The sequence below is a fragment of the Arachis hypogaea genome, chromosome 12 (assembly GCF_003086295.3).
Source record: "Arachis hypogaea cultivar Tifrunner chromosome 12, arahy.Tifrunner.gnm2.J5K5, whole genome shotgun sequence".
Classification (NCBI taxonomy): Eukaryota; Viridiplantae; Streptophyta; class Magnoliopsida; order Fabales; family Fabaceae; genus Arachis; species Arachis hypogaea.
Genome location: NC_092047.1, coordinates 40,462,040 through 40,487,213, shown reverse-complemented (window position 1 = coordinate 40,487,213; position 25,174 = coordinate 40,462,040). Strand labels below are relative to the sequence as shown.

At 41.4% G+C, this 25,174-nt stretch overlaps 1 protein-coding gene across 1 annotated transcript; it reads left to right on the top strand.

The window, feature by feature from the left end:
• Positions 1–7,932: 7,932 nt before the first annotated feature.
• LOC112729994 (protein FAR1-RELATED SEQUENCE 5-like) lies at positions 7,933–10,731 on the top strand. Its single transcript, XM_025780118.1, has 4 exons — positions 7,933–7,964; positions 8,105–8,337; positions 8,382–10,498; positions 10,585–10,731. The coding sequence occupies exons 1-4, from the start codon at positions 7,933–7,935 to the stop codon at positions 10,729–10,731; spliced, it is 2,529 nt and encodes an 842-aa protein (XP_025635903.1).
• The last annotated feature ends 14,443 nt before the right edge of the window (positions 10,732–25,174 follow it).

Sequence of the window (25,174 nt, the reverse complement as noted above, 5' to 3'; positions counted from 1 at the left end):
GTTCTTTTCATGTGATGAGCTTTGTGAAATTGTATTTCCTGTAATGTTGCATTGCTAATTGTGAGAGAGGATTTGGTGGTATGTTTTTGAATATTGTTGCATTCTTGGATTTTCATATTGCCCAAGTTAGTTGACCAATCTTACTCCACCTATCATCCCTTTCCTCATTTGAATCTTTCTTGATGTCTTGGAGTATGTCTAGAATCCATTTTCTAGGGATGTAATTTTATATTTTGTTGGGGTGCATTATATTTGAGAATAAAACCAAACTGCTCTAGTCCATTTTCATAAGAGTATTATTGCATGCTCTATTGATTCCTCCACCTACAAACAAATAGGACATAAAGGATTAAGTGTTATTTGTTTCTTGAAAAGGTTAGCTCTTATTGGGATGTTGTTCTGTATAGCCCTTCATAGAAAAAATTTAATCTTTTTGGGAACTTTCATTCCCTAAATTCCTTTTCACAGCTCTTGTAGGTCTGTGTTTGATGAAGTTCTGACTCTTGAATCTTAAATGTCATCCCCTTTAACTATGTAATATCTTGTATTAACTGTATATATCTCATCTTCCTTGTACGACCATCCTAGTGCATCTTCTCTTTTAAGTACACTCAATGGTGTTTGTAAGATCAGCTCTTTTATATGGACTAAAAAATTGTCAATTACCTTCTTCTCGTCCCATTTCTTGTTTGTGCCAATGATATTTGTAAACTCCGGATAATTAATAAATAGTTAATTAGTAAAATAATTTTTATTTAAAATAATTAGAAAATTAAATTTTATAATTTACAGAAATAGAACTAATTAAAATATAAATTTTAATACTAATTTTAAAGATTTTGACCCAAAACTGAACCAACGGGCTGGACCGGTCAAACCGATCCCAATTCCCAACCTATAAAACTCCAAACAAAGCTTTCTTTCTCATTTTCACTTTGGATATGCAGAAAGAAGAAAGGAGAAAGAATGTAACCAAAACCCTAACGTCTCCAAAAATTCAATCGTCCATAACTTTCAATCCGGAGCTCCGATTGACGAGTTGTCAGCGGCCACACATTTGTCTTGGAATTCTTTATAAAATCCACTAATTTCACACCCAGTTCTTCCTTCCCCAATTTCGAAAACTTTGAGACAATGTGTTCAGATTTTGTTAAATTTTTGTGTTTAGAATCAAATTAGCTTTATGAACTTGCTGGGTCTTACCCAAACGTTCGTTGGTAAGGTGAAGATCCTCTAACCCTTATAAAATTATTGGTATAGAAAACTCTAGGTTGATTTAGTAATATTTGTATGGTATTATATTAAATTATATGTTTTGGAGGCAAATCGATGGAATTGGAGGCTTGGGAGTGAACATTGGAAGCTTGAGTTTGATTCCTTGTGGTTGGATTTTCTATTTGGTGTACATTTGGAGCTTTGGACATTTGTGAAACGGTGTATTTTGTGGCGTTCCGAGCTTAGGGGGGAATCAGCCAAGGTATGATTTTGGTTTCTCGTAGATAATGTATAATGTAACATGAAAACGCAGGCTAGTTGACCGTAGGATAAGCTTGGATTAAATTTGGTTGTTGATATGATTAGCAAATAAATGTGTATATATATGCAATTGATTTAAGATTTGATAGTGTAAGTGTTGAGCTTGTTATGAGAATATGATGAATTATTGATGTTGATACAGATTGATGATGAGGTTTGATAACGATTATCAGTTATGATAATGATATATTGATGAATTATAAATAATGTTGTTTTGATTATGAATTGTTTGGATTGGAATTGATGAAATTGGATATTGAGATGTTGTGGAAGGAATGAAGTGGTTAAGGAGTTGCTTGAGTGTATATAATGTTGTTTTGAGGTGTGAAACTTTGGTTTGAAATTGAGAGTTTGGAAAATAGAGGTTTTGAACTCTTTTCGTAAAAAATGGATTTTTAACGAAATTCGGCGGACCATAACTTGAGCCTTGAATTTTGGATTTCAATGAAATTTGTTTCAAATTAAAGATAATTTCAAGATCTTCAAAACGGTTTAAAGTTTGTAAAAATCGGAGTTTTGTAGAAGAAGTTATGAGCGCTAAAAGTTAGGTGTATAAAACTAATTTTTAATGACGTAACAGTTTTTGAAGAAAAGGGAGTATCGCATACGCAACCTGCAAGCGCGACGCGAGCTATGCTCACTGTTTTGTAATCTCACGTACGCGAGAGTACGCACGCGACGCGAGCCCCTTGATTTAGCCAAAAATGAGAATTTTGAATGTTTAACCAATCCTCTAGCTTTCTAAACCGCTTTTACACTTGTTTAAGGTCCGTTAGTGAGTCTTTATGCCTTAGAACCAGGATGAGTGTGTTAAATGAATTGAGGAGGATACTTGGAAGGGTTTTGTGAAGTATTAACTGAATTAATGAGGTGTGGGTAATGGTGAATGAGAGGAGATTGACAAGAATAATGGAATAATGAATGATTTGTAATTGGATGAGATATATGTGACCCCGAATAAGAGGCAGTGGCATTGTCTACTTACTCTGTGAAGGAGACGAGGAAGAAGAATGACGAGAATTGAGTTTAATTATGAATTCCGAATGAATGTGAATGAATAAAAATGAATTTGATAATGAATGAGACATAATTAATGGTAATGATGATATTGATGAGTTAGATGTGGGGAAGGCGGTAGGGCGCTAATCTCTCGATCTCCCCCTCCCCCCCCCCCTCATTCTCCGTGGTTGTGATGTGCTGTATATGGGAAAGGCGGTAGGACGCTAATCCCTCGATTTATTTTCCTGCATTCCTTGTGATTGTGTTTTGTGGGATGTGAGGAATATGGTAGGGCCCTAATCCCCCGACGTTTTCCCTCACGTTCTCTCTCTTTGTTTGCAAGGTGGTAGGGCACTAATCCCTCGATCGGTATGGAATGGCCTCACTAGGGGAAGGTGGTAGGGTCTTAATCCCCCGATTTATTTTTCACCTAGGGTATGCCTCCAGGAAAGGGTGGTAGGGCACTAATCCCCGATGTTATGCCTCTTGGAGATGCGCAGGCGAGAGACGGCATCCGGGTTAGATACCGGAATGTGTCGGGTTTTGGAAGTATAACCAACACGTGAGCTCACGGCCAGTAGGACAGGCATGCATCATGTGCATTTGTATGATTAATTTGAGTATGCATTTGTATTGGTTTTCCTAACTGCTTAATTATGTTTACCCGCTACTTGTTTTACTTGCTATATCTGTATTCTATCTATGATTTCTTTGTTCGATTTGTATGTGTATGTTTAACTGAGAGACCCCTTGTGTGGTGGAAGTGTGACGAGGGTAGTTTTACCGGTGATTTGGAGGGTTAGAGGAGAGTGAGATTGGTTGTAGGAGAGTGAGATTGAGGTGTTAACTCATATTTGGATTAGAACCTAAATATCCTAGATAGTTTACCCTTTTTCTGGTTTAAATTATAACTCTAAGTTTTAAAGATCAGCATCGGAGTTCTAGAATTGCCTTTGGATTTTTCGGGACCTTATATATTATTTATATGGGCACCATTACCATGCTGAGAACTCCCGGTTCTCAACCCATACATATATTGTTGTTTTCAGATGCAGGACACGAGCCACCGCACTAACCATGTTGGAGACTCTTTGGAAGCGAAAAACTCTTGGGACTTAATATTGTATTTTGTTTATATTTATATATGTATAGAATCTCCACCGTGCATATATTATGTTTTGTCCCTCTTAGGTTGACTTTGGAAAATTAGGATTTGTATTTTGTCTGTTGGATTATTGTTGGATTATATATGTATATAATCTAGCTGGCATTTGCTTCACAAGTCGAGTCTACATATTGATTATATATCTATCTTTTGGAAGTCTACTATATATATATATATATATATATATATATATATATATATATATATATATATCTTGGTTTTTTGTATAAGTTTTTGTCTTTCTGTTTCTTCTGAGCGTTGTATCTTTGGTTTGGTTTTGATCGTACCCTTTTTTATTCAAGGCTTCTAGTTAAACTTCCTTTCACACACACACACACACACACACACACATACACACACACATATTTTACTTATAGAAGTCATAGCCCCTCCACCTTTGATTTTCGTCCTAAGCCTAAAGTTCTGTGTGGTAGGGTGTTACAATATTGATGACCTTGTTGATCGTCTAATTGCTTCTCTTTAATGGTCTGTTAACCCTATGTACCCAATTGTCTTTTCATAAATTAATTTGAGTTCCACTCTCGATGCTTTACTTCCCATTTCTTCTCAGGAAGTCCCTTCCAAAGGTCAAGCTCTTCAAAACCTATATGGACTATTTTTTCACTAGAGCAGACCAAAAGTCATCATTTAAAAAAAGTAAATTGATTTAAGGAATTTGACCTAAAAAAGAGCCTCCGGATTATTGACTTTCCTCCATGCTTGCTTGGCTAAGTATGCGGTGTTATGATGGTTGAAATCTGTAAATCCTACCCCCTTCATGTTTGCTTGTGCACAACTTGTCCCAACTCTTCCAAGTTCCAATGAATCTCCCGCTCTTCTTCTGGATGATCTCCACCAAAATCTTGCAATTTTTGCATAATGGTATTTTGCAAAAACTTTTTAGGAAATCTTAGGACTTTTGTCGCATATAGCTTAAACAACCATTTTAATTAGAACTTCTTTGCCCACTTGGTTGAGAAGGCTTTCTTTCCAACCTTCAATCTTCTTGGTGATTATCTCTTCAATCCTATCCCCCTTCAAGTTTCCAACTATTATAGCTTTTGATTTAGTTTTTCTATCTCCTTTTTTGCTCTCTTAAAAGTCTTCTTGCTAATATCCGTGACATTCTTTATTGTCCTCCCAAAAGGCCTCATATCTAAAGAGCTTGGGACTTCTATGGATGGGTGTTAATTGAGGAATTAATGGGCCATGATCGAATGAGATGGCTGAAAGGGCAGTGAGCACTGCGTGGTTGTACAGCCTTCTCCAGCTCTAATTGACCATATCTCTGTCCAACTTTCTCCAGGTGATAAAGTCATCCCTTGTATTGCTGAATCAAGTATATTTACTGCCTTTTAAGTCCAAATCCATTAGCTCATTCTCATTTGCAAATTCCTTGAACTCCTCAATTTGTATTTTGGGTTTCAACTGCTTTTCCACTTTTTCTTCTTAGCTCAAAATTTTATTAAAGTCGCCTATGAAGCACTTAAGTTCTTTTAAATCAGCATTACCCTGTGATAAGATCTTTCATTGTTTTCTTTTGTGTTTGAAGAGTGGATTTTCATAAACAAAGATCACCTTCCATCGATTGTCGCTTTTATCTTCTATATTGACTTTAATAAACTTTTTAGACCAATTTTAGACATTAATAATTATACTATTCTTCCATAAAAGATGTAGACCTTCGAACAAGTACTAGGATTCTATGCAAAAGTAGTGGTCGAATGACAACTTTCTTTTTAATCTACTAATGTTTACATCCTTAGCTTTAGTTTTCATGAGAAATACTATTGTTGGCCTATATTGTTTACACAAGTTTTTTAGTTCTGCTACTGTTCCGGGTGTCGCCACTCCGCTACAATTCTAACTTAAAATGCTCATGACGGTGGTGGGAGCATGATAAGGATCGCCTCCTTAGCCATTCTTTGGTTTCTTATGCTATGGTGATCAATGCCCCTGTTGTCATTAGTATCTGTTCCCTTGCTTCTCTTGTTGATTCTTGATTCCTAGTCATCTTCCCAACCAATTTCTACTAGTTCGAGAGATTACCATTCTCCCTTTTCCTTTTTAGATTTAAATTTTCTTCCATTTCTATGCTAAGTGTTTCTTTTTTTTCCAATGGCTTGCTTGTCTTATTCCCTCACTGTCGAGTCCTTGCCCTTTCTCATCTTCATCTGTAGCTTATTCCCATAGATGTTTTTTCTTTTTGAAAATAATATTTTTTTATTTATTTCAGAAAAAGAAAATTCTATTCCCATAGTATAGTACACACCTCCATTGCAGTTCTTGTATGTACATGTGTTTTTCTTTCTATTTTTTCCTTCAATTTTACTGGGAGCATCTCTCATGAATCATGACCCACTTTATTATTTCCGTATTGTCTTCCTAGTATGAAATGTTAAGGCTTTCTTTTCTTTTCCTGTCAAGCGTAGGATGTTCATTTTGTGTCCCTTGAGCTGAAGCCCATTTCTTCAATGTTGTAAAGTTGCCTGTTCACAATCTCTTCGTCCCTTGGGCCTTGAATTCGTGAGCTATTTCCATGAAAGATGGAATGGGCCTCTTCCAATTAGAAGACACAATATGTATTTCTAGCCCCTTGTCCACCTTGTCTTCTACAACCTTTTTTTTTCTGTCTTTTTCTTGTTTGTCTTTGTGCTTGTTTGGGTGCCATTATTTTGATAAAAAAAGATCTTTTTTCAATGAATTTTTTTTTATTTTTTAGCTTGTTTGGCAAATTTCTAGCAGTAAAAGTAAAAGCACTAGAAAAATAAAAATAAGATCTTTTTTGAGAATTTGTAAGTTACATCTTTTTTTAAAAGATCTTTTTTTCTTTTCATGTAATAAATAAACAAAAAAGTACTTTTAAAGAGAAGGCAAGAAACGAAAGAAAAGAAGAAAAAGAAGAGGAAGAGGAAGAAGAACATGCAGCTAGAAGAAGAAGAAGGTGCAGTGAAAACGTCCAGTAACAGTTCAAAGTGCGTTAATATAAATGACTTGTAAAGACTTGTATAAAAAAATACTTGTATGTGGAGAATTATTCATATTATTTTACCCAAATATAATTGATAAATAGAAAGATCTTTTTAGATGAGATATTCAAACATAAAATTACTTTTACTTTTTCATAAGATCTTTTTAAAAAAGATAACTCAAAAAAGATCTTTTCTTAAAAGCTCACCCAAATAAACCCTTTCACGATGACTGACTCAAGAAGATTAATCAAATCAGGATCTTGCCCACCTGTTCCTCTTCCTTCCTCACGTGGGTAAGACTCTCTCTTTTTCCTTCTTTCTTTTTGCCACCCCTAATCTTTATCCCTTACTTTCTAGCTTTTCCTAATGTCATTTCTTCCTCGGATATTTCAATTATCCAGAGGTCATTGCTGCTCTCCTCAGTTCCTTGGTTCTTTCTACTCTCATCTCCCTTGTTTGGTTCCCCACGCGCTCCTTCTTCTTCGTTTGGCACCTGCTGCCATTCTTCCCTCCATTTTTGCAGTGGTCGTCAGTGCTTAACTTAGCTGTGTATTTGGGCTTAGAAGGATCCCAGCAAGTCATCTCTAAGGGTCTGTTACAGTTTTTCTTTTCATGCCCTATAATACCATAATTGAAGCAAGGGCACGGATTCGGTACGCGGGTATACATAGCGCACCGAAACACCATTTTCATGTTTGGCACACCGGTCAGCCGAATGAGGCAAGAATAAAAATGCATATTTTTGGTGGGTCTTTTCCACAATTTCGTATAAGTTAGGGGGGTCACTTTTAGAATTTTTAAAATGAATACACTTAACTTAATGGTCAGAATTAGTTGGACACCCAGCATTTGGTTAACAACTAACCCAGCCCAGGTTATTACTACCGCTAACTTCCTCCTCCAGCCCAGGTTCTCTTCCTCCCCTTCCCCTCCGTGGCTCCGTCGCAATCGCACCGTCCATTCCATTGACTCCACCGCCGCTAACTCCTTCTCCTCCCGACTCAGCTTAACTCCTTCTCTTCCCGACTCAGCTTAACTCCTTCTCCTCACCACTCACCGACGGTGATTTCGGCAGCATCTTGTTCCAACAACTCATCCGACGAGATTCGGAGATCTTGAACCACGATACGCTATTTTTCCTTGGGATTGAGAAAGTGTTCAGTGTTAACGAGTCTGTTCAGGCGGATCCAAGCCCACAAACAGCCTCACCTCTGACGACGACGGAGCCTGATTTGCATTGTCGGTTGTCTTCGGCAGTTGATGGCTTCGCCATCTCCATCAATGGAAAGAAGGTACCCGTTGTATTATCACCCTTCACTTGATTTACAAATATCCCCCTTTTTCTTCATCATAGGACTGCAATTTTCTTTGGAGGACATCCCCCAATTTTGCGTGTTTCGCTAAATTACCGTATTGTTACTGTTTGGCACAGGGTTGCCGGGGATGAAGATACCACTGGGGGCGTGCGCATTGCCGATGAAGCAGAAATGTCTGACAGAGCAGACCACGGAGTTGGATCGTTTGAGGGCGAAGGCTCTGTAGGGATGGAGTCGGACGAGTACGACTTTCAGGAAGATGAAACAGAACACGACCATCATGCAGAGGCCGATGTCGACAATGGGATGCGGTTGAATTGGAAGACAGTTTGGACGGCGCCGGAGGAATGTCTCACAATTATGCGGAAGACGAGTTTTACGCTATTGATTCAGTGGAGTCGATAGGTTGGATTGATTTTTTGAGCTTGAGTGAGGAGGATGTTCTCCGGTTTAATTTCGCAAATGTTGACATTGCATTTGAGTTCTACCAGCAATATGCAAAGCACCATGGCTCCGGCGCGAGACGTTCCAGAAGCGAAAAACGCGGCGAAGTAAGGATACGTCAGGAGTTCGTGTGCCACCGACAAGGGTTCCGATCCCCAAAGTTCTACTCGATGCCTAACCGGCAAAAGAGGCCGAGGGCCGAGACACGGTGTGGATGCCCTGCAAGGATGCTACTCCGCATGGATGATGAATCAGGACGTTGGCACGTTGTGTACTTTTCAAACGCGCATAACCACCACGTTCTTGAGTTGCGATTTTCTTCCATGCTCCCAGGCCATCGGAAGATGAGCGAAGCGGACATCGAGCAGATGAACGACATGCGCAAAGGGGGCATTGGTGTCTCCCGAATCCACGGTTTTATGGCGAGCCTAGCCGGCGGGTATCATAATGTCCCGTACACAACAAGGGACATGCACAATGTAAATGCGAAGCAACGAAGGGAGGGTGGCCTAGACGCGGAATCGTGTCTAAGGTATCTCCGAGAGTGCAAGACAAATGATCCAGCACTATACTACAAGGAAGTTGTTGACGGTGAGGGCGTGTTGCAACATTTGTTTTGGTGTGACGGCACGAGCCAAATTGATTACCAGGTGTTTGGAGACGTGGTTGCATTTGATGCAACGTACAAGAAAAATGTTTACCTTTCACCTCTTGTAGTATTCTCCGGTGTGAATCACCACAACCAAACGGTTGTCTTTGCCGCTGCACTGGTGGCAGACGAGAAAGAAGAGACCTATGTCTGGCTGCTTCAACAGTTGCAAACTTCAATGAAAGGGAAGGCTCCCGTTTCCATAATAACCGACGGTGACAGGCAAATGAAGTCTGCGATTGAGCAAGTTTTTCCAGAGGCTCACCATCGACTCTGCGCTTGGCATCTACTCCGAAACGCCACTAGCAACATCGGAAAGCCCAAATTTACCAGGATGTTTAGGGATTGCATGCTTGGCGACTATGAGGTCCGAACATTCCAGAGAAAGTGGTTTGAGATGGTTGAGAAATTTGGCGTCGTCGATAAAAGATGGGTACAGGACATGTACGAGAGAAGGCACAGTTGGGCCACAACACACATACGGGGAAAGTTCTTTGCCGGATTTCGAACAACATCAAGGTGCGAGGGCTTGCACGCTGTGATATCACGGTATGTTAAGTCTCGATACAGCTACACTGAGTTTTTACATCATTTCCATCGATGCTTGATGTTCGTGCGTGCAAAGGAGGTGGAGGCTGATTTCGAGTGTGCAAAGGGTGACCCTGTTATGAGCACAAACCTGAAACAGCTGGAGCGGAGTGCAGCCGATAACTACACTCGTACAATATTCTATTTGTTTGTTCCCATTCTTGATAGGGCCTGTGCAATGAGGGTGGTTGACTCTGAAGACAACGGTTCCTATTTTATCCACACCGTCTCTCGATATGGCACTCCGGGAAAGGATTGGCGTGTTGTTGCAACGTCTGATATGAGGGAGGCCCGATGCACGTGCATAAGAATAGAATGTTTCGGAGTCACCTGCGAACATATAATTGCGGTGCTTGTTCTTAACAATGTTCATGAGATCCCGAGGTCTCTGATATTGTCGAGAAGGACCAAGGATACAAAACTTGTGGCGGTGCAGTCGATGGGCGTGATTTGGGATTCTGTACAACTGACGCAACACTGGTGCCTGATGGATTGGTACCGGAAAGTGTGCAAGATTGCATGTCACAGCACTGAAAAGTTCCAGTTTGCAAGAGACATTGCCATGCTGATGCTAAATCACTTCGAGAACGAAGATGCAGGGGACACCAGTTTTCCACCCGAGGGGCCACCTACTGAGGGTGGCAGAGGCCTGGCGCGAAATCCACCCAGGCGCAATACAAAGGGTAACGGTGCTCATGGTGGAAAAAAAACCCAGCGATGTCGTTTGTGCCGGGAGGTGGGACACAACAGGACGACGTGTCCGGACCGCCGCACAATGGAGTCATCTGGCACAGTTGCAGATGACATGGATTTGATGGACATTGACAAGGTGGGTTAGTCACTTTATAGATGATCTAGTTAAGATTTCTGCCTTGTTAAATGGTTCTAATCATTTGTTTTTTATATTGGTGTCAGCTCTATGATAACCTATCTGGCGATCTGTATGCGACCGCGGAGATTCCTTCATTCCAATGCTCCGATAGTGACACGCAGGCTGGGTTTGCTAACAGCGACTTCGCTGGGACCAACACGTCCGTGCCAGTCATGTCTCTCGCCGATTGAGCAAAGGGGCCTACAGTCGTCACAACCGTGTGCTCTAGATATAACAGATTTTAATCGGGATTCAAGAAGTGGAGGTGTGAAGTGGTGTCATGCGAATAGCTGCAAATCCATTGTCAAACCTGATGTATTATTAATCGCTCGTTGTCGACCCTTTTGTTGAACCGGACATGGTAGTTAGGGGCATCTTTATAGCGATTCTATGTGTAGTGGATATTTTGTATGTATGGTAAGTGGATATTTTGTATGTAACGTTTATGTGGATATTTTGGTTGTAACGTTCACTGGATATTCAGATGGACGTCTCCTAAAAAAACTCCCTTCGTCCGCCTCTTTGCAGTAGACATTCGGAACTAGTTACGTCTTGTACTAGCTTGTGTGCTAGTTGGAAAATGCATGTGGTTCAATCGCGGTTTTGAAATTCTTTGTAAGGGATCCTGGCTTCTGGATGTAATTTAAAACACATGCTTAAAACACCGGACGTAATGAATAAAATGCACTAAATGAAACACGGCAACAAATCTGAATCAATACTAAATGAAGCACGGCAACAACTCTGAATCAATAAACAACCACTACTAATTCTCATTTTTAGGGTATTAACAAATCAGTGTGAAGTTTCAAAATTCAAAATTCAAACATACAAAAAGTAGGTGAAGTGAATCGAATTACATTCAAGCTACACATCTTAAAATTACATTCAAACTTTACAGGCACTAATTGACATACATTTCTAATATTGGGAGATCAGTCTATTTGCAATGCTATGCGCACATTAACAACAGAAACGATTATCGTGTTTATCATCTGAAGCATAAGTTAATGAGGGCAAGGTAGAATTGTATGCCTGGAAATATAATGTAGATTAAAGATACAGATGTATGAACATGCAGCTTGCATCATTGTATTTGACAAACTGAGGCAAGAAAACACCATGGACCGATCTAGTTACTTGGATTGTGTTGGGGGGCGGTGGCTGGGGGTGTTTAGGATATAGGAGTTCTCAATATATATGCAGTCAGTAGTCCTGCGGCGCCAGCCGCTCGAAGACACACACATGGCTGTGTCTTAGTTGGCATGCAGTTGCTAAGGCACACCAGCCCATTCCAAAATATCCGTTCGTCCTCCCGATATAGTGCGTATACTGAACGGTCCACGCGCCCCTCTCGTTGGTAATCGAAATTGGGCTATCCTCGTATACTCCCGGCAGAGGGGGGACATTCGGCTGAAAACGAGGACATATTTTTTAGGGTGAGAGCAATGAAATAATTGAATAGAACAATAGCACCGGAAATAGTTGCCTTCAAAAATAACTGTCGGGAGACTTACGAGAAAACGGGTTGCTAGTCTGTGCACGATTGGACTGACAAAGAAGGGATTGGTTGATCTGAACCCATCGGCTATGTGCCTTGAATTGGGGGCCGTCGGATAGCTTATACAAGTGGAGTCCATCCCCGGCTCGGCATGGGCCAAGTAGTTGATTTCCATTGTATGACCGTTAAAGAACATGACATACATGGTGTTTTGAACTTCGTGATAACGGAACAGCACCAGCCACTGATCCCTTAGGCCGTAGTGTTCCCAGACAGCGTCCCATCCTCCATGAAGCACGATCCTTCCATTAGGTTCCATATTCTAGCCCACGCGATGACGATGTCCTGTAGGAGTGGTTAGGGTCAGAGGTCGCGGTAGGGACCGGTCATAATCCCACGAGAACCGTAGCGGGAGCATCTGTAGCGGATGGTGAAAAAAAAAAGGTTTACAATGTGTCACACATGGATGGATTGATGATTGCAGGTAGTAAAGGAATTGAAATTGGCGTCTATACCAGTGTATCAGGGTCGTTCACCAGGATTATCGTGAAGAACTGGACTGTATAGTTGCCATGTGCGGGTATTGCTGGAAGACTTCTGTTTCGCAAGTTTCTGGTACAACGTAAAACAACATAAAACAAACGCCTTAGCCGAGTGCATACAGAAATCCCGCTAGAATAATCTTGTTACCTTCCATAGTTGATCTCGTAGTATCTTGTGTCATGGATGACCACATAGAAAAACTTTGGTTGGTGATACGAAAATAGCATTGTGTTACCGATTTGAAGATGGTAGTGTTCGTAAAAGGCTCGCCACCCTCCGGTGAAGATGATTCGATGCGGATGCTCCTCCTCGACAACCCACGAGATGCTCCATGACTGACCATTTGTGGTGCTTACCTCGACGGCGTTGCTCATGTTTTCCTGGACAACGTTGGTGAAGTGCGCCGGCATTCTCTGCACGAGTAAGAAATCGATATTGATGTGGGCCTGCATGCGGGCCTTGGGGATAGGGTAGTAGAACAAAAAAAACTGAAAACTTATAAATTGATTCTCCGTGTTGGGGATTATGAATCTGAAGAAGCGGAAATCAGCGAGCGTCGGCATTGTGATACCTCGGCTGTGATTTCTTTGATGGTTTCCGGTTCTTTACTGCCGGAAGCTTTTGAGACTCCAACAATGGCTTCCCTTCTTCGAAAAGTTTGCGTTTTTTTTTTGGTAACTGAGAAACGTACGCGCGTTAAATAGGCGAAACAACTCCCGCCTTTTTAAGTTTTTTTTTTAATAAATAACCATTAAACCTGATTAGACTGAGCATTAATGAGGAATTAATGTTGGTGCAATTACCAAGGGCAATAATCGGATTTCAAAAAAAGTGCTAACCACCGAATGAGTTCAAGATTTAAACAAAGCCTTAATCTAATGTTATCATCCATTCCATTGCGTGGGTTAGTGAATAGTCACTTCGTATTGGCAGCCTTGCCTTGGCGATGGATGGACGAATTGATGTAGGCGATGGAAGCAAGTAAGTTGTTCATAATTACATTTTTTTGTATATTTACGGTTTTTAAATTTTTTTTCCTGGAACATAACTTTGTTTTTTTTTTGTCATGTTGGAAAATAACATTTTTTTTTACTTGGTGTTGGGCCAGAGAAACTGACTCGACCCAAAACCCAAAAACCGAACTCGCATAGCGACCCAACCCCTAATGCCCGACCCTAATCGAAGCTACTCTCCTCTTCATCGAAGGCAAAACTCCTCGCTCCGCCCATGTCAACTCCACCTCCGACAGAAGCTCGGAAGACTTGAAAAACTTAATGCATGGTGGCGATGACACGGCCGATCATCCTCAACGAAGATGCATGCTGGAAAATAACATTATATAACATAAAGGGGCCCCACATAAAGATACAATAACAGTAATAAGATGTAGGGCCCTAAGATGTATGGCCCATGATATAATCAGCCCACGAAGACTGTCCATCCATGATACGATAACATAAATTTGCAATGCATGAAAAAAAAAACGTTGTATTCGGCCCCTTCACACGTTTCTTAGACACGGTTCCCCCGTCTTGGCCGCTTCCGCCGTCTTCGCAAGCAATGAACCACTTTTCTCATTGCATCTTCCCATTAGCAGTGTAATTGCCATTTTGATCCTGATCTTCTCTTCGTCCAGCTGCAATGGTCAATGCGGCGTTTATTAGAGACACACATTGCAATTGCATTCTACCTGTATGCATGCATTAACTTACAATTGGCAACACCGCGTGGGTGAACCTCCGTCCCATTGCTATCCACTGCATGACCCAAATGTCAGAGTCTGTACTGCTGCTGGTTTTTGGCACTCCCGGTGCGGCCATGATGTCCAAACTGGCAAACTCGGGAGCGCTCTTAGAGCGTGAGTTTTTATACCCGTCAGTTGCAATGATTCCATCCAGCGCAGTCAGCTGGCACAGATTCGCCAAGATAATAAAGATTAGCGTATTCGGATAGGACGCTAAATTAACCTATGTGCGTCACTTACCATGCATTGTATGACACGTCTCCTTCTTGCCTTTGATTCTTTAGTTGCATTCGTGTCAAATTGGAAGACCTGCTTCTCCGACAGGTCAACCACAGCCAAGAACCAGTGCTTGTCACAGTCTTCTTCCAGTACTAGCATATAGACCTGTGATTGATGGAAAAAGCCGAATACAATAAGAGAGTCATAATTCAGTCCGCCCAGGTTCAGAACTTGCGTACAAGAATCTTATCGGTCGGTAGCTTAGAAGGCGTAGGTCTTACGTCGGGTGCATGTGGTCATTGCCGTATCGCTGCGCCAAAATTTCTGGGTGGACACCGTCCATTACATCGGCCTGGTTATTCAGAGAGTATTCAGAGATTCAAACAAGTCACCGTGCATGTCAACGGTACATGGTTCATGTTAAAACAGAGAACGTTAAATCATAGATATGTATTCAAATAAACTACCGAATTAGGATTTGGGTGTACCATAAAATTCAGATGCAAGCACCATACCGCTCGAGGGTGATCTCTATCGGTTTCTCCCTCCGATGCGACCATGATCGTGATCAACTCCATTATCTGCAAATCATAACCAACAAAAAAAATCAGACTTCGCATGGAAATAATAAACCCGGGTCAGCGGAAAAAAATCCATTAATTCGAAGAGGATACGATGGATTGCTACGTGCCTTCGGGATTGGTTGTCGTCCGTCTAACAGGCATCCCATGTCAGAACGAGTTGCATGTTGCGACCCGACGCGTACAACGATCTCCCTGTGCGGTCAACAAATGGAAGATGTTACACATGCTAGCCCAATTTAACTACGGTCCTCCGACACTAATGACGCCACACGGCAGATTCAGGCGTTGATGTTCAGATAGAATACTTACGTGGGGTCGGCATGATGGTCGTAGACGTACTTACAGATGTCCATCTCGTGCTGAGAGATTGGCCATTCGTTGGTGGTGTTTGTTCCCTTCTTGGTCAAGTTTGACGGGGGTCGTCGCGGAATCTGCTTATAGGTGTCGGCTGTCCGTCCGTGGCTGCTTTCCGGCATCGATGAGCTCTCGTCGGATGATGTCACCGTGTTAAAGGGAAAACTGCCTTTTCTGTTTTGCGTTGGCTGCAGTCCATTGCGCCCTGTCGGGTTGTCTGCATTATTGCTCCGTTGGGGCGATATAGTCCCCCGGTTACCCCCGTATACCTTTTCCTTGAATCGAGTGAAGAAGCATGTGGCCTTGCCACCCTTAGGCCCATGTTCGACGCCGTGCGTGTTTGACCTGCACATCTTTGGGTACATGGCCCGTTTCTGATCGTCGTCATCATCGTAAACAGACATGTCGACGTCTCCGCCACTGCTTTTTGTCGACGACTGATGCAGTCTCTTCCTCATCGTTCCTAGAAGCATCAACTGTCTACGGTTGGGAATGGAGGCGCATGACATCGGGTTGTGCATGTGTTTCCTGTCGACGACCGGTAGTCTTCGTTTCTCAATTCGGTTTCCATCGGACGTTGCGTTGACTTTATCCGCAGGTCCCTTTTGCGCCTGGGTGACAGGCTCTCTGAGACCGCCCACCAACAACTGAATCGTCACCATTTCCGCTTCGACCCTGTCCATTCGGCGTTGCGTGTTCTTCCATGGAAAATCGTAACAAATCTGTCAGATGGTTGGATTTACCGAAACAGTTAGAACGGAAATTGAGACGGGTGTTACCAACCTTTGTGTTCTCGAGCACCTCTCTCATTATTTCCAGCAACGCATCATTTGAGGTGTTGTCGTTTGGGCCCGGTATTCTCTGATCCTCCTGGCATTGGGCGCTTGTTAGTACGTTTGTGGTATACAACTAACTCACTAGAATCGTGAGCAGCATAAGCATAACTTAAAAAAATAAGTAAATAAAAAGTCAAAACCGGCCAATGCACCACAACCGTACCTGGGCAGTGTCGTCGTTCATGTTGTTGGATGCAGCGGGTGTCCCATGATCGGCCATTGTTCGTTGCAGTATCGGTCGTCGGCATCCGATGGGTTGGTCCGTGTTGGTTGTGCGTGGGGATGGTTGTGTTTTGGCGATGGCTTGATTTGTGAAGAGGATAGAATCGGCTAGCTATTGCCCGGTCAAAAAGTTGGGTCTGCAAACACCTTTCTTGAAGTATGAAGACGGTCAGCTCCATCGAGCCAGGATGCATCACATGCGTTTAAAATTGCACTGGTTAGGCAACCTCGGGTGCCGTCCAATATTCAAGCCTTTGCAAAGTGCTTCCTAACATAGCAAAAGGTGACCTGCCATTGCATGAGATCAGTAGCGTCTGCACACGGCGATACGATATTAAAATCTATTTTAATTTAATTGTGTGGCATGTAAAGGATAAAAACTTAATACGCAAAATGACAAAAATTCTACTAAGAACATTTAACATTGTTATTATTACGGGAAGTGCAAGGCCAATGGGCTGATTTTTTTTATACTTTTTAAATGACATAAAACGTCACTGCCGTTTGGTATGTGAAAATAATTTTTAAATTTATTAAATACAAAACGTTAATGCTGTTTTTTTTTTAAAAAAATAAAAGATTTATATTTTTCCTAAAACGGCTCTGCCATTTTGCCTAGGTAACTCTTTCTTAATTGAAAATAAGAAAACGTAATTGACGTTTTGATTTTTTATTTTTTTTAATTAAAAGAAATTAAAAACGGATACAACGATGTTAAATACAATTTTTAAGACATTTTGATAGATTACACGAATACAGATCCAACATTAAAAAAAAAGTTGCAATGGGAACAACCTATTTTCTTCTTATTATTTATTCTACATAATAAATTAATAATGACGCGTTAAAGTTAATAATCCAAAATGATAAGAATCAATAACTTATAATAGTGGTAAGGCTGATTTTTTTTTTATATTGAAACAAAGATGTTAAATACAATTTTTTTGGAATTTTGATTGATTACACCAATACAGACCTAATATTAAAATAAAAAAAGGGTTCAGATATACGTGATCGTCTCACACAATTGGCCGCTCCTTCAGGGAACTAACGAGCCCACCCCCAAAATTAAAGAACGCTGAAGGGACATGTTACTCGGCCACTCACCTTTGAATGCAGTGACTCTGTGTCGGCTAACAAAATTAATCTGATCCAACGAAATCTCCGTCACAGAAGTACCATTAGCACCTGTTGCTGCCCGTCTATGAATATTTTCGCGCACTGTGATCATACAATCACCCATGATTGTCACAGGATTCCATGGAACACCCAACTGACCACCAACTCGTAGCTTGATGAATGGGACCACGCACATCGATTCCAAGTCAATCTTGCACCATATGGTCGATAGTCCTCCGTGCGGGGATCGTTCATAGCCGACCAGGTGTGGGATGCTGTCGAGCACACGCATCGCCTACACGTGCTGAATTGAGCTACGGTTTATCCTAATCTTGTTCAGTAGAAGGTTTCATGCATCCAGAATGACCAAATGCATTGCAACCGTGGCATCACGTCCACCCCAGTTCACCCACAAGGCCTTACCAAGGTGGAAGACTGAGCTCGCTCCGAAGTGAGTGAGACGCAAATCGTTAATGTACTCCTGTTTCCAGATTCCATCTGCGGAATTGAAAACATTGCAGTGCAAAAACCTATTTTTGAGATGCCTCTTTGAAATATGGACGACCTAGTAATTTTTAGCTCCCGCCCGATATCCAAATGCGTATCCGATAACGGCCTGTTTCCATAGGGTGTCTGCCGGATTGTCCAGTTGCCGAGCCACTCGTAGCAGTGGGTTCAATATCATCAGTCCCGTATCAAAACCAGCCCAGCTATACCGATCACAGATCATACCGTAATCGGAGTCGATGACACTCCACCATCCGCGAGGACCCAGCTATTCTGGCATTAGCGCGGGTACTCTTCCTCCGTCTAGACAGTCCACAAGACAAAAACATACTCTTTAACAGTATGTCTCCTGGTCACCAATCTGGAGCAACACTTTCTGGTGTTTTCCGCTGTTTGCGATCGTGTTGTCCCTCCTAAATTTATCGGATGACAGTCGGACACGCCAAGTAGTGCTTGCGGCTCTGCATCTCGCTGCTGTCTTCGGGTCTGTCTGGGTGAATATCTCCATAAATATATCGTCCGAAAAGACCTGGTCACCCATCTCACCCAATGACTCCGCCAATTGAGTTGCCATAATCTAAGCTGCTTTCCTTCTCTGCTTTTTTTTTTTAAATGTCGTGTCTTAGACCGTCTAGAACATAACGGAGTAAACAATTAAGGGATGCATGTACTATACACTTCCTCACTTTTGCTAGATTGTAGCGGTCTGGCCCGCAGCTGTGCATCATGATGGGTCTGTCACTCACGTCACATCAAAAAAATGTAAATGCCCCTTAAACACAAAAAAATATGAAACAACTCATTAAGTAACATCATTTTTCAAGGAATAACAATAGACCCGGATGCAACCGTATCGTACAAGATATATACATATGAATTATTTTTTTTCCATACCATTTTTCGTAGAGAAAGATTATACCAAACGGATACAACAGGCCACATATTCAATGTTAATTGTTTGAATCGTTAGCTAACAACTCCATGGGGAAAGATGCCTCCACCCTGGGGCTGGGGGCTTTAATCGACCGTTCCGTGCCAAGTTGGCGTCATAGGTGTCAGTTAACAAGAAGACCGTTGGGATGTGAGGACATGGTGCCATTGGCAGAGAGGTGAATATGAACCCTCGTTGCGCACTGCTATTTCAAAAGCCCCTCTTTCACTCTCCCCGTGAACTATTGAACACACAATGCAGGGATCCTCTTCCATAAGCTCGTCCTCCGTTGATGCACTGATGCCTCGCTGTCACTGTGGCGTGAGGTCGCCAATCAGAACCGCTTGGAAATGTGACTATCCAGGCAGAAGGTTTTATGGATGTTCTGGGTACGAAACCACCAGGAAATGCTCGTTCTTTCAGTGGTACGATCCAGAGCCCCCGGCTCGTTATTCTGATGTCATTCGCAGGTTTCTGGAAACGAACGAGGGCATTATAAGCGAGAACACTGAGTTGAAGAAGACAAGACAGGAACTCCTAGACGAGCTGCGTCGTTTGCAACAGAGTGTGCATGAAACAAGGGCAAAGCTCGAGGCTACCGTTGCAGCCTCTATGGCCATGGAAGACAACATGCTTGCGAGTGTCGCGACGACAAGGAAGCGTGGGGTTGTGATCATCGTGCTGATATCCGTGATCGTTTTGTTGGTTTTCTTTCCGATCAAAGTCGCTAGTTGAGCCTTTTTTTCTATGTTCACGACTGGAAAACATAATTAAATCAAACGATTTGTTTAGCCTTAGTTGTAGCGTGGATTTGAGTGCATTGGCACTATGTTTTCAATCTAATTGGATAATTTTCATTTCCCGTATGCATTCTACTAAGTATAATAAACCACGATACACATCAATCCATTCGAAAAGCATAATTTTAAAATACCCGGAATACAAACAACGATTACACTTGGTCCATACGTACTCGCGACGGATTTACGGAGTGACAGCCTACTTGCCGCATATGCGATTGAATCACACAAGCGGCCGCTCCATCAAGGAACTAGTAAACTCACCCCCACAATTATAACGCGCTGAAGGTACATGTCACTCGGCCACTCACCTTTGAATGCGGTGAATCTGTGTCGGCTAACAAAATTAATCTGATCCAACGAAATCTCTGTCAGAAAACCACCGTTAGTACCTATTGCCCGTTTGCGATTGTTTTCGTGCACTGTGATCATACGATCACCCATGATCATCACAGGATTCCATCGAACGCCATACTGACTGGCAACTCCTAGCTTGATGAACGGGATGACGCACATCGATTCCAAGTCAATCTTGCACCATATGGTCAACAGTCCTCCGTGCGGGGATCATTCATAGCCGACCAGGTGTGGGATGCCGTCGAGCACACGCATCGCTTGCACGTGCTGAATTGAGCAACGGTTTATCCTTATCTTGGTCAGAAGAAAGGTGGCTGCATCCAACACGACCACATGCGTTGCAATCATCAAACCACATCCACCCCAGTTGACCCACACGGCCTTACCAAGGTGGAACGCTGAGCCCTCATCGAGGTGAGTGAGACGCTGATCGTTTATGTACGCGTGTTTCCAGCTTCCCTCTGTGGAATTGAAAACATTGCAATGCAAAAACCTGTCTAGGATATGCCTCTTTGACATATGGACGACGCAGTAATTGTAAGTTCCCGCCCGGTATCCAAATGCGTATCCGATGACGACTTGTTTAAGTAGTTTGTCGGCCGGATCGTCCAGTTGACGAGCGACTCGCAGCAGCGGGTTCCATAATAGGAGTCTCAAATCAGGACCAGTCGTGCTATACTACACGCAAATCACACTGCAATCGGAGCCGATAACAGTCCACCATCCGCCGGGACCCAGTTATTCTGGCATTGGCGCGGCTACTCTTCCTCCGTCTACACAGTCCACAATGTAGAAAGATTCGTTTGAACCATATGTCTCCGGGTCACCAATCTGGAGCAACACCTTACGGTGTTTCCTAATGTTTGCGAGCGTGTTGTCTCTCCTAAATCTGTCGGAAGACAGTCGGACACGCCAGGTTGTGCTTGCGGTTCTGCATCTCGCCGCCGTCTTTGGGTCTGTTCGAGTGAAAATCTCCATCAAAAGATCGTCTGGAAAGACCTGGTCACCCATGTCAGCCAACAAATCCGAAAACTGATTTTCCATATCCGAATTTGCTTGTCTTTTCCCCTATTTTTTTCCTTTCAATGTCGTGAGTTAGACTATCCACAACAATGGCAATCGAGTAAGCATTTAAGGGAAGCGTATAGTATACACTTTCTCACATTTGCTGTATTGTATAGTTGACGAGCGCGTAGAGTTGGGCATCATGATGGGTCTGACCATCTTGTTCCACGGGTAGAGTTGAGCAGTCACTCACGTCACATCAAGAAACGTAAATACCCCTTAAATACAAAAAAATATGAAACATCATTTTTCAAGGAATTTCGAGATATTATGTAACAATAAATTCGATTTATTCTAAATTCAAATAACATGGAAGAGTCCTGCAACAATACCATGTAAAGCTTTTTTTTTTTGGATGCGGTTCTGGGCCAGTAGTCCGCCCCGAACCAAGACAACAGAAGTAATTCGCCCGAGTCCCAACCCAGTCCCCGAACCCGGTGCAGATGAGGCCCGACCATACAGGAACCTTATTTTTGCTCTTCGTCCTCCTTCACGTTGTCTTCTCCCACTACTGTCGCTCCTTCGGCTCACCTGGGTTTGATGCATTATAAGATGAGGATATGGGAATTGATGGGTGGGGCTGTATAATCTGGATAGTGTTAACGGGCTTAGCCAATGAACGAAAGAAAAAAATAGAACAAATAAATATTAATTTACAAATCACGGAAAAAAGAAATAGACTCTAGACATAATAATAATAATAATAATAATAATAATAATAATAATAATAATAATAATAATAATAATAATAATAATAATAATAATAATGTGAGTGATAAATGTTAGGAAGAGTTTCAAATGTACCGTCATATCGGTGTATGAGTGATTTTTAACCGTAGATCTTAATTATATATATTATATATATTTTTTATAATTAAGATCAACGATTAAAAATAACTAAAACACCGATATAACGGCACACTTAAAAATTTTCCTAAATGTTAATACTAAATAATAATAATGATAATAATGTTAACATCGTAATTTGTTTGTTAGCCGTGAAACAATGAATAAACATGGTATTTCAAAAATGTCCAATTATAAAGAAATGTATTTTATAATACTTTATGTTATTCTACATTGGGGTTTAGGGTTTAGGGTTTAGGGTTTATGGGTGAGTGATTAGGGTTGAGGGTTTAGGGTTGATGGTTTATGGTTAAGGGTTTAGGGTTTAGGGTTTAGGGTTTGGGATTTAGGTTTTATGGTTTAGGGTTTAGGGTTTAGGGTTTATGGTTTAGGATTTATGGTTTATTAGTAAGGGTTTAGGGTTTATGGTTTAGGATTTAGGGTTTAGGGTGTATGGTTTAGGGTTTAGGATTTATGGTTTAGAGTTTATGGTTCAGGATTTATGGTTTAGGGTTTAGGGTTTAGGGGTTAGGGTTTATGGTTTATTATTTAGGGTTTAGGGTTTATGGTTTATAGTTTAGGATTTTGGGTTTAGGGTTTAGGGTTTATGGTTTATGGTTTATGGTTTAGGGTTTGTGGTTTATGGTTTATGGTTTATGGTTTATAGTTAAGGGTTTAGGGTTTAGGGTTCAGGATTTATGGTTTAGGGTTTAGGGTTTAAGGGTTAGGGGTTAGGATTTATGAGTGAGTGATTAGGGTTGAGGGTTTTGGGTTTATGGTTTAGGGTTTATGGTTTATGGGTCTAGGGTTTATGGTTTAGGGTTTAGGGTTTAGGGTTTATGGTTTATGGTTCTAGGGTTTATGGATTAGGGTTTAGGGTTTATGGGTGAGTGATTAGGGTTGAGGGTTTAGGGTTTATGGTATAGGGTTTAGTGTTTAGGGTTTAGGGTTAGGGTTTATAGTTTATGGTTTATGGTTTATGGTTAAGGGTTTAGGATTTAGGGTCTATGGTTTAAGGTTTAGGGTGAGTGATTAGGGTTGAGGGTTTAGGGTTGAGTGTTTAAGGTTTAGGGTTTAGGGTATAGGGTTTATGGTTTAGGGTTTAGGGTTTAGGGTTTAGGGGTTAGGGTTTATGGTTTATGGTTTAGGGTTTTGGGTTTATGGTTTATGGTTTAGTGTTTATGGTTTAGGGTTTAGGGTTTATGGTTTAGGATTTAGGGTTTAGAGTTTATGGTTTAGGGTTTAGGATTTATGGTTTAGGGTTTAGTATTTAGGGTTTAGGGTTTAGTTTTTACGGTTTAGGGTTTAGGATTTATGGTTTATGGTTAAGGGTTTAGTGTTTAGGGTTTAGGATTTAGGATTTAGGGTTTAGGATAATGGGTTTAGGGTTTAGGGTTCAGGGTTTAGGGTTTATGGTTTATGGTTTAGAGTTTAGGGTTTAGTGTTTATGGTTTAGGGTTTAGGGTTTAGGGTTTAGTGTTTATGGTTTATAGTTTATGGTTTATGGTTAAGGGTTTATGGTTTAGGGTTTATGGTTTAGGATTTAGGGTTTATGGTGTATGGTTTAGGGTTTAGGGGTTAGGGGTTACAGTTTAGGGTTTAGTATTTAGGGTTTAGGGTTTATGTTTAGGGTTTAGGGTTTATGATTTATGGTTAAGGGTTTAGTGCTTAGGGTTTATGATTTATGGTTAAGGGTTTAGTGTTTAGGGTTTATAGGGTTTATTATTTAGTGTTTAGTGTTTAGGGTTCATGGTTTAGGGTTTAGGGTTTAGTGTTTATGGTTTAGGGTTTAGGGTTTATGGTTTAGTATTTAGGGTTTATGGTTTAGGGTTTAGGGGTTATGGTTTAGGGTTTATGGTTTATGATTTAGGGTTTAGTGTTTTGGGTTTAGGGTTTAGGATTTATGGTTTACTGTTTAGGGTTTATGGTATAAGGTTTAGAGTTTAGGGTTTAGGGTTCATGATTTAGGGGTTAGGGTTTATGGTTTATGGTTTAGGGTTTAGGGTTTATAGTTTAGGGTTTAGGGTTTAGTATTTATGGTTTATGGTTTATGGTCTATGGTAAAGGGTTTAGGGTGTATGGTTTATGGTTTAGGGTTTATGGTTTAGAGTTTATGGTTTATGATTTATGTTTTAGGGTTTAGGGTTTAAGGTTTAGGGTTTAAAGTTTATGATATAGGGTTCATATATTTATTTTGGTTAATGAACCAATAAAATTAAAACGAAAAATAAAATTAAACCCTATACTTTTTCCTTAAAAATAACATAACCTGAATCGCGTGCAACGGTGCTCGTAACCGGGAGAGAATTAGATACTACTAACCCGCGCACGATAGTGGAAAGCAACATCCGCCATTAATTTCCTCGTGATGCGCATGAGGCAAAACTTTATGACGCGCTGACCTAGGGCCTAGGTAGATGCAGACGAGCAGGTGTATATGTCAATTCGGGGTATGGGACAATACACTGTGTATATATTTTAATGCTTAAACAAGTATGGCACAATCGTTGGACAAACTGGTTAATACGTACGATGGGAAGGGAACCGGGTAGCTAAAGGCATCTACTGTATTAGCCATTTTAGCTTTGTCCCATCTTCCAACGAATGCCTTTTGACGGTGTACTGGTGCAGGAAATAAAGCATTACGCCCATTGCATATGTAGCTCGCAGTCCCATGCCTTTACGATATAATCAATTAAAATAATGGGGGGAGGGGGTGGGGAAGGCATGGTCAAATTTAGCGCCGTAGTGGAAGCCTGTCGATAGTTTTGGATAGATTTGACCGCAATTGTCCTAGAATAATTGATTGCAAAAGGAAATTTTATAGTATAGTGTCACTCAGAGCTTTCACTTTTGGATACGGAACAGACCATAAAACGAGCTCGCATAGGAACGTACCTTACGGGTGAAAGATTTGTCGCGAGTTTGACGATTACAACGAATACTCGTGACTCCACCCACAACACCCGAGTACCGTAAACATAGACGCATCACATTCCGTAAACG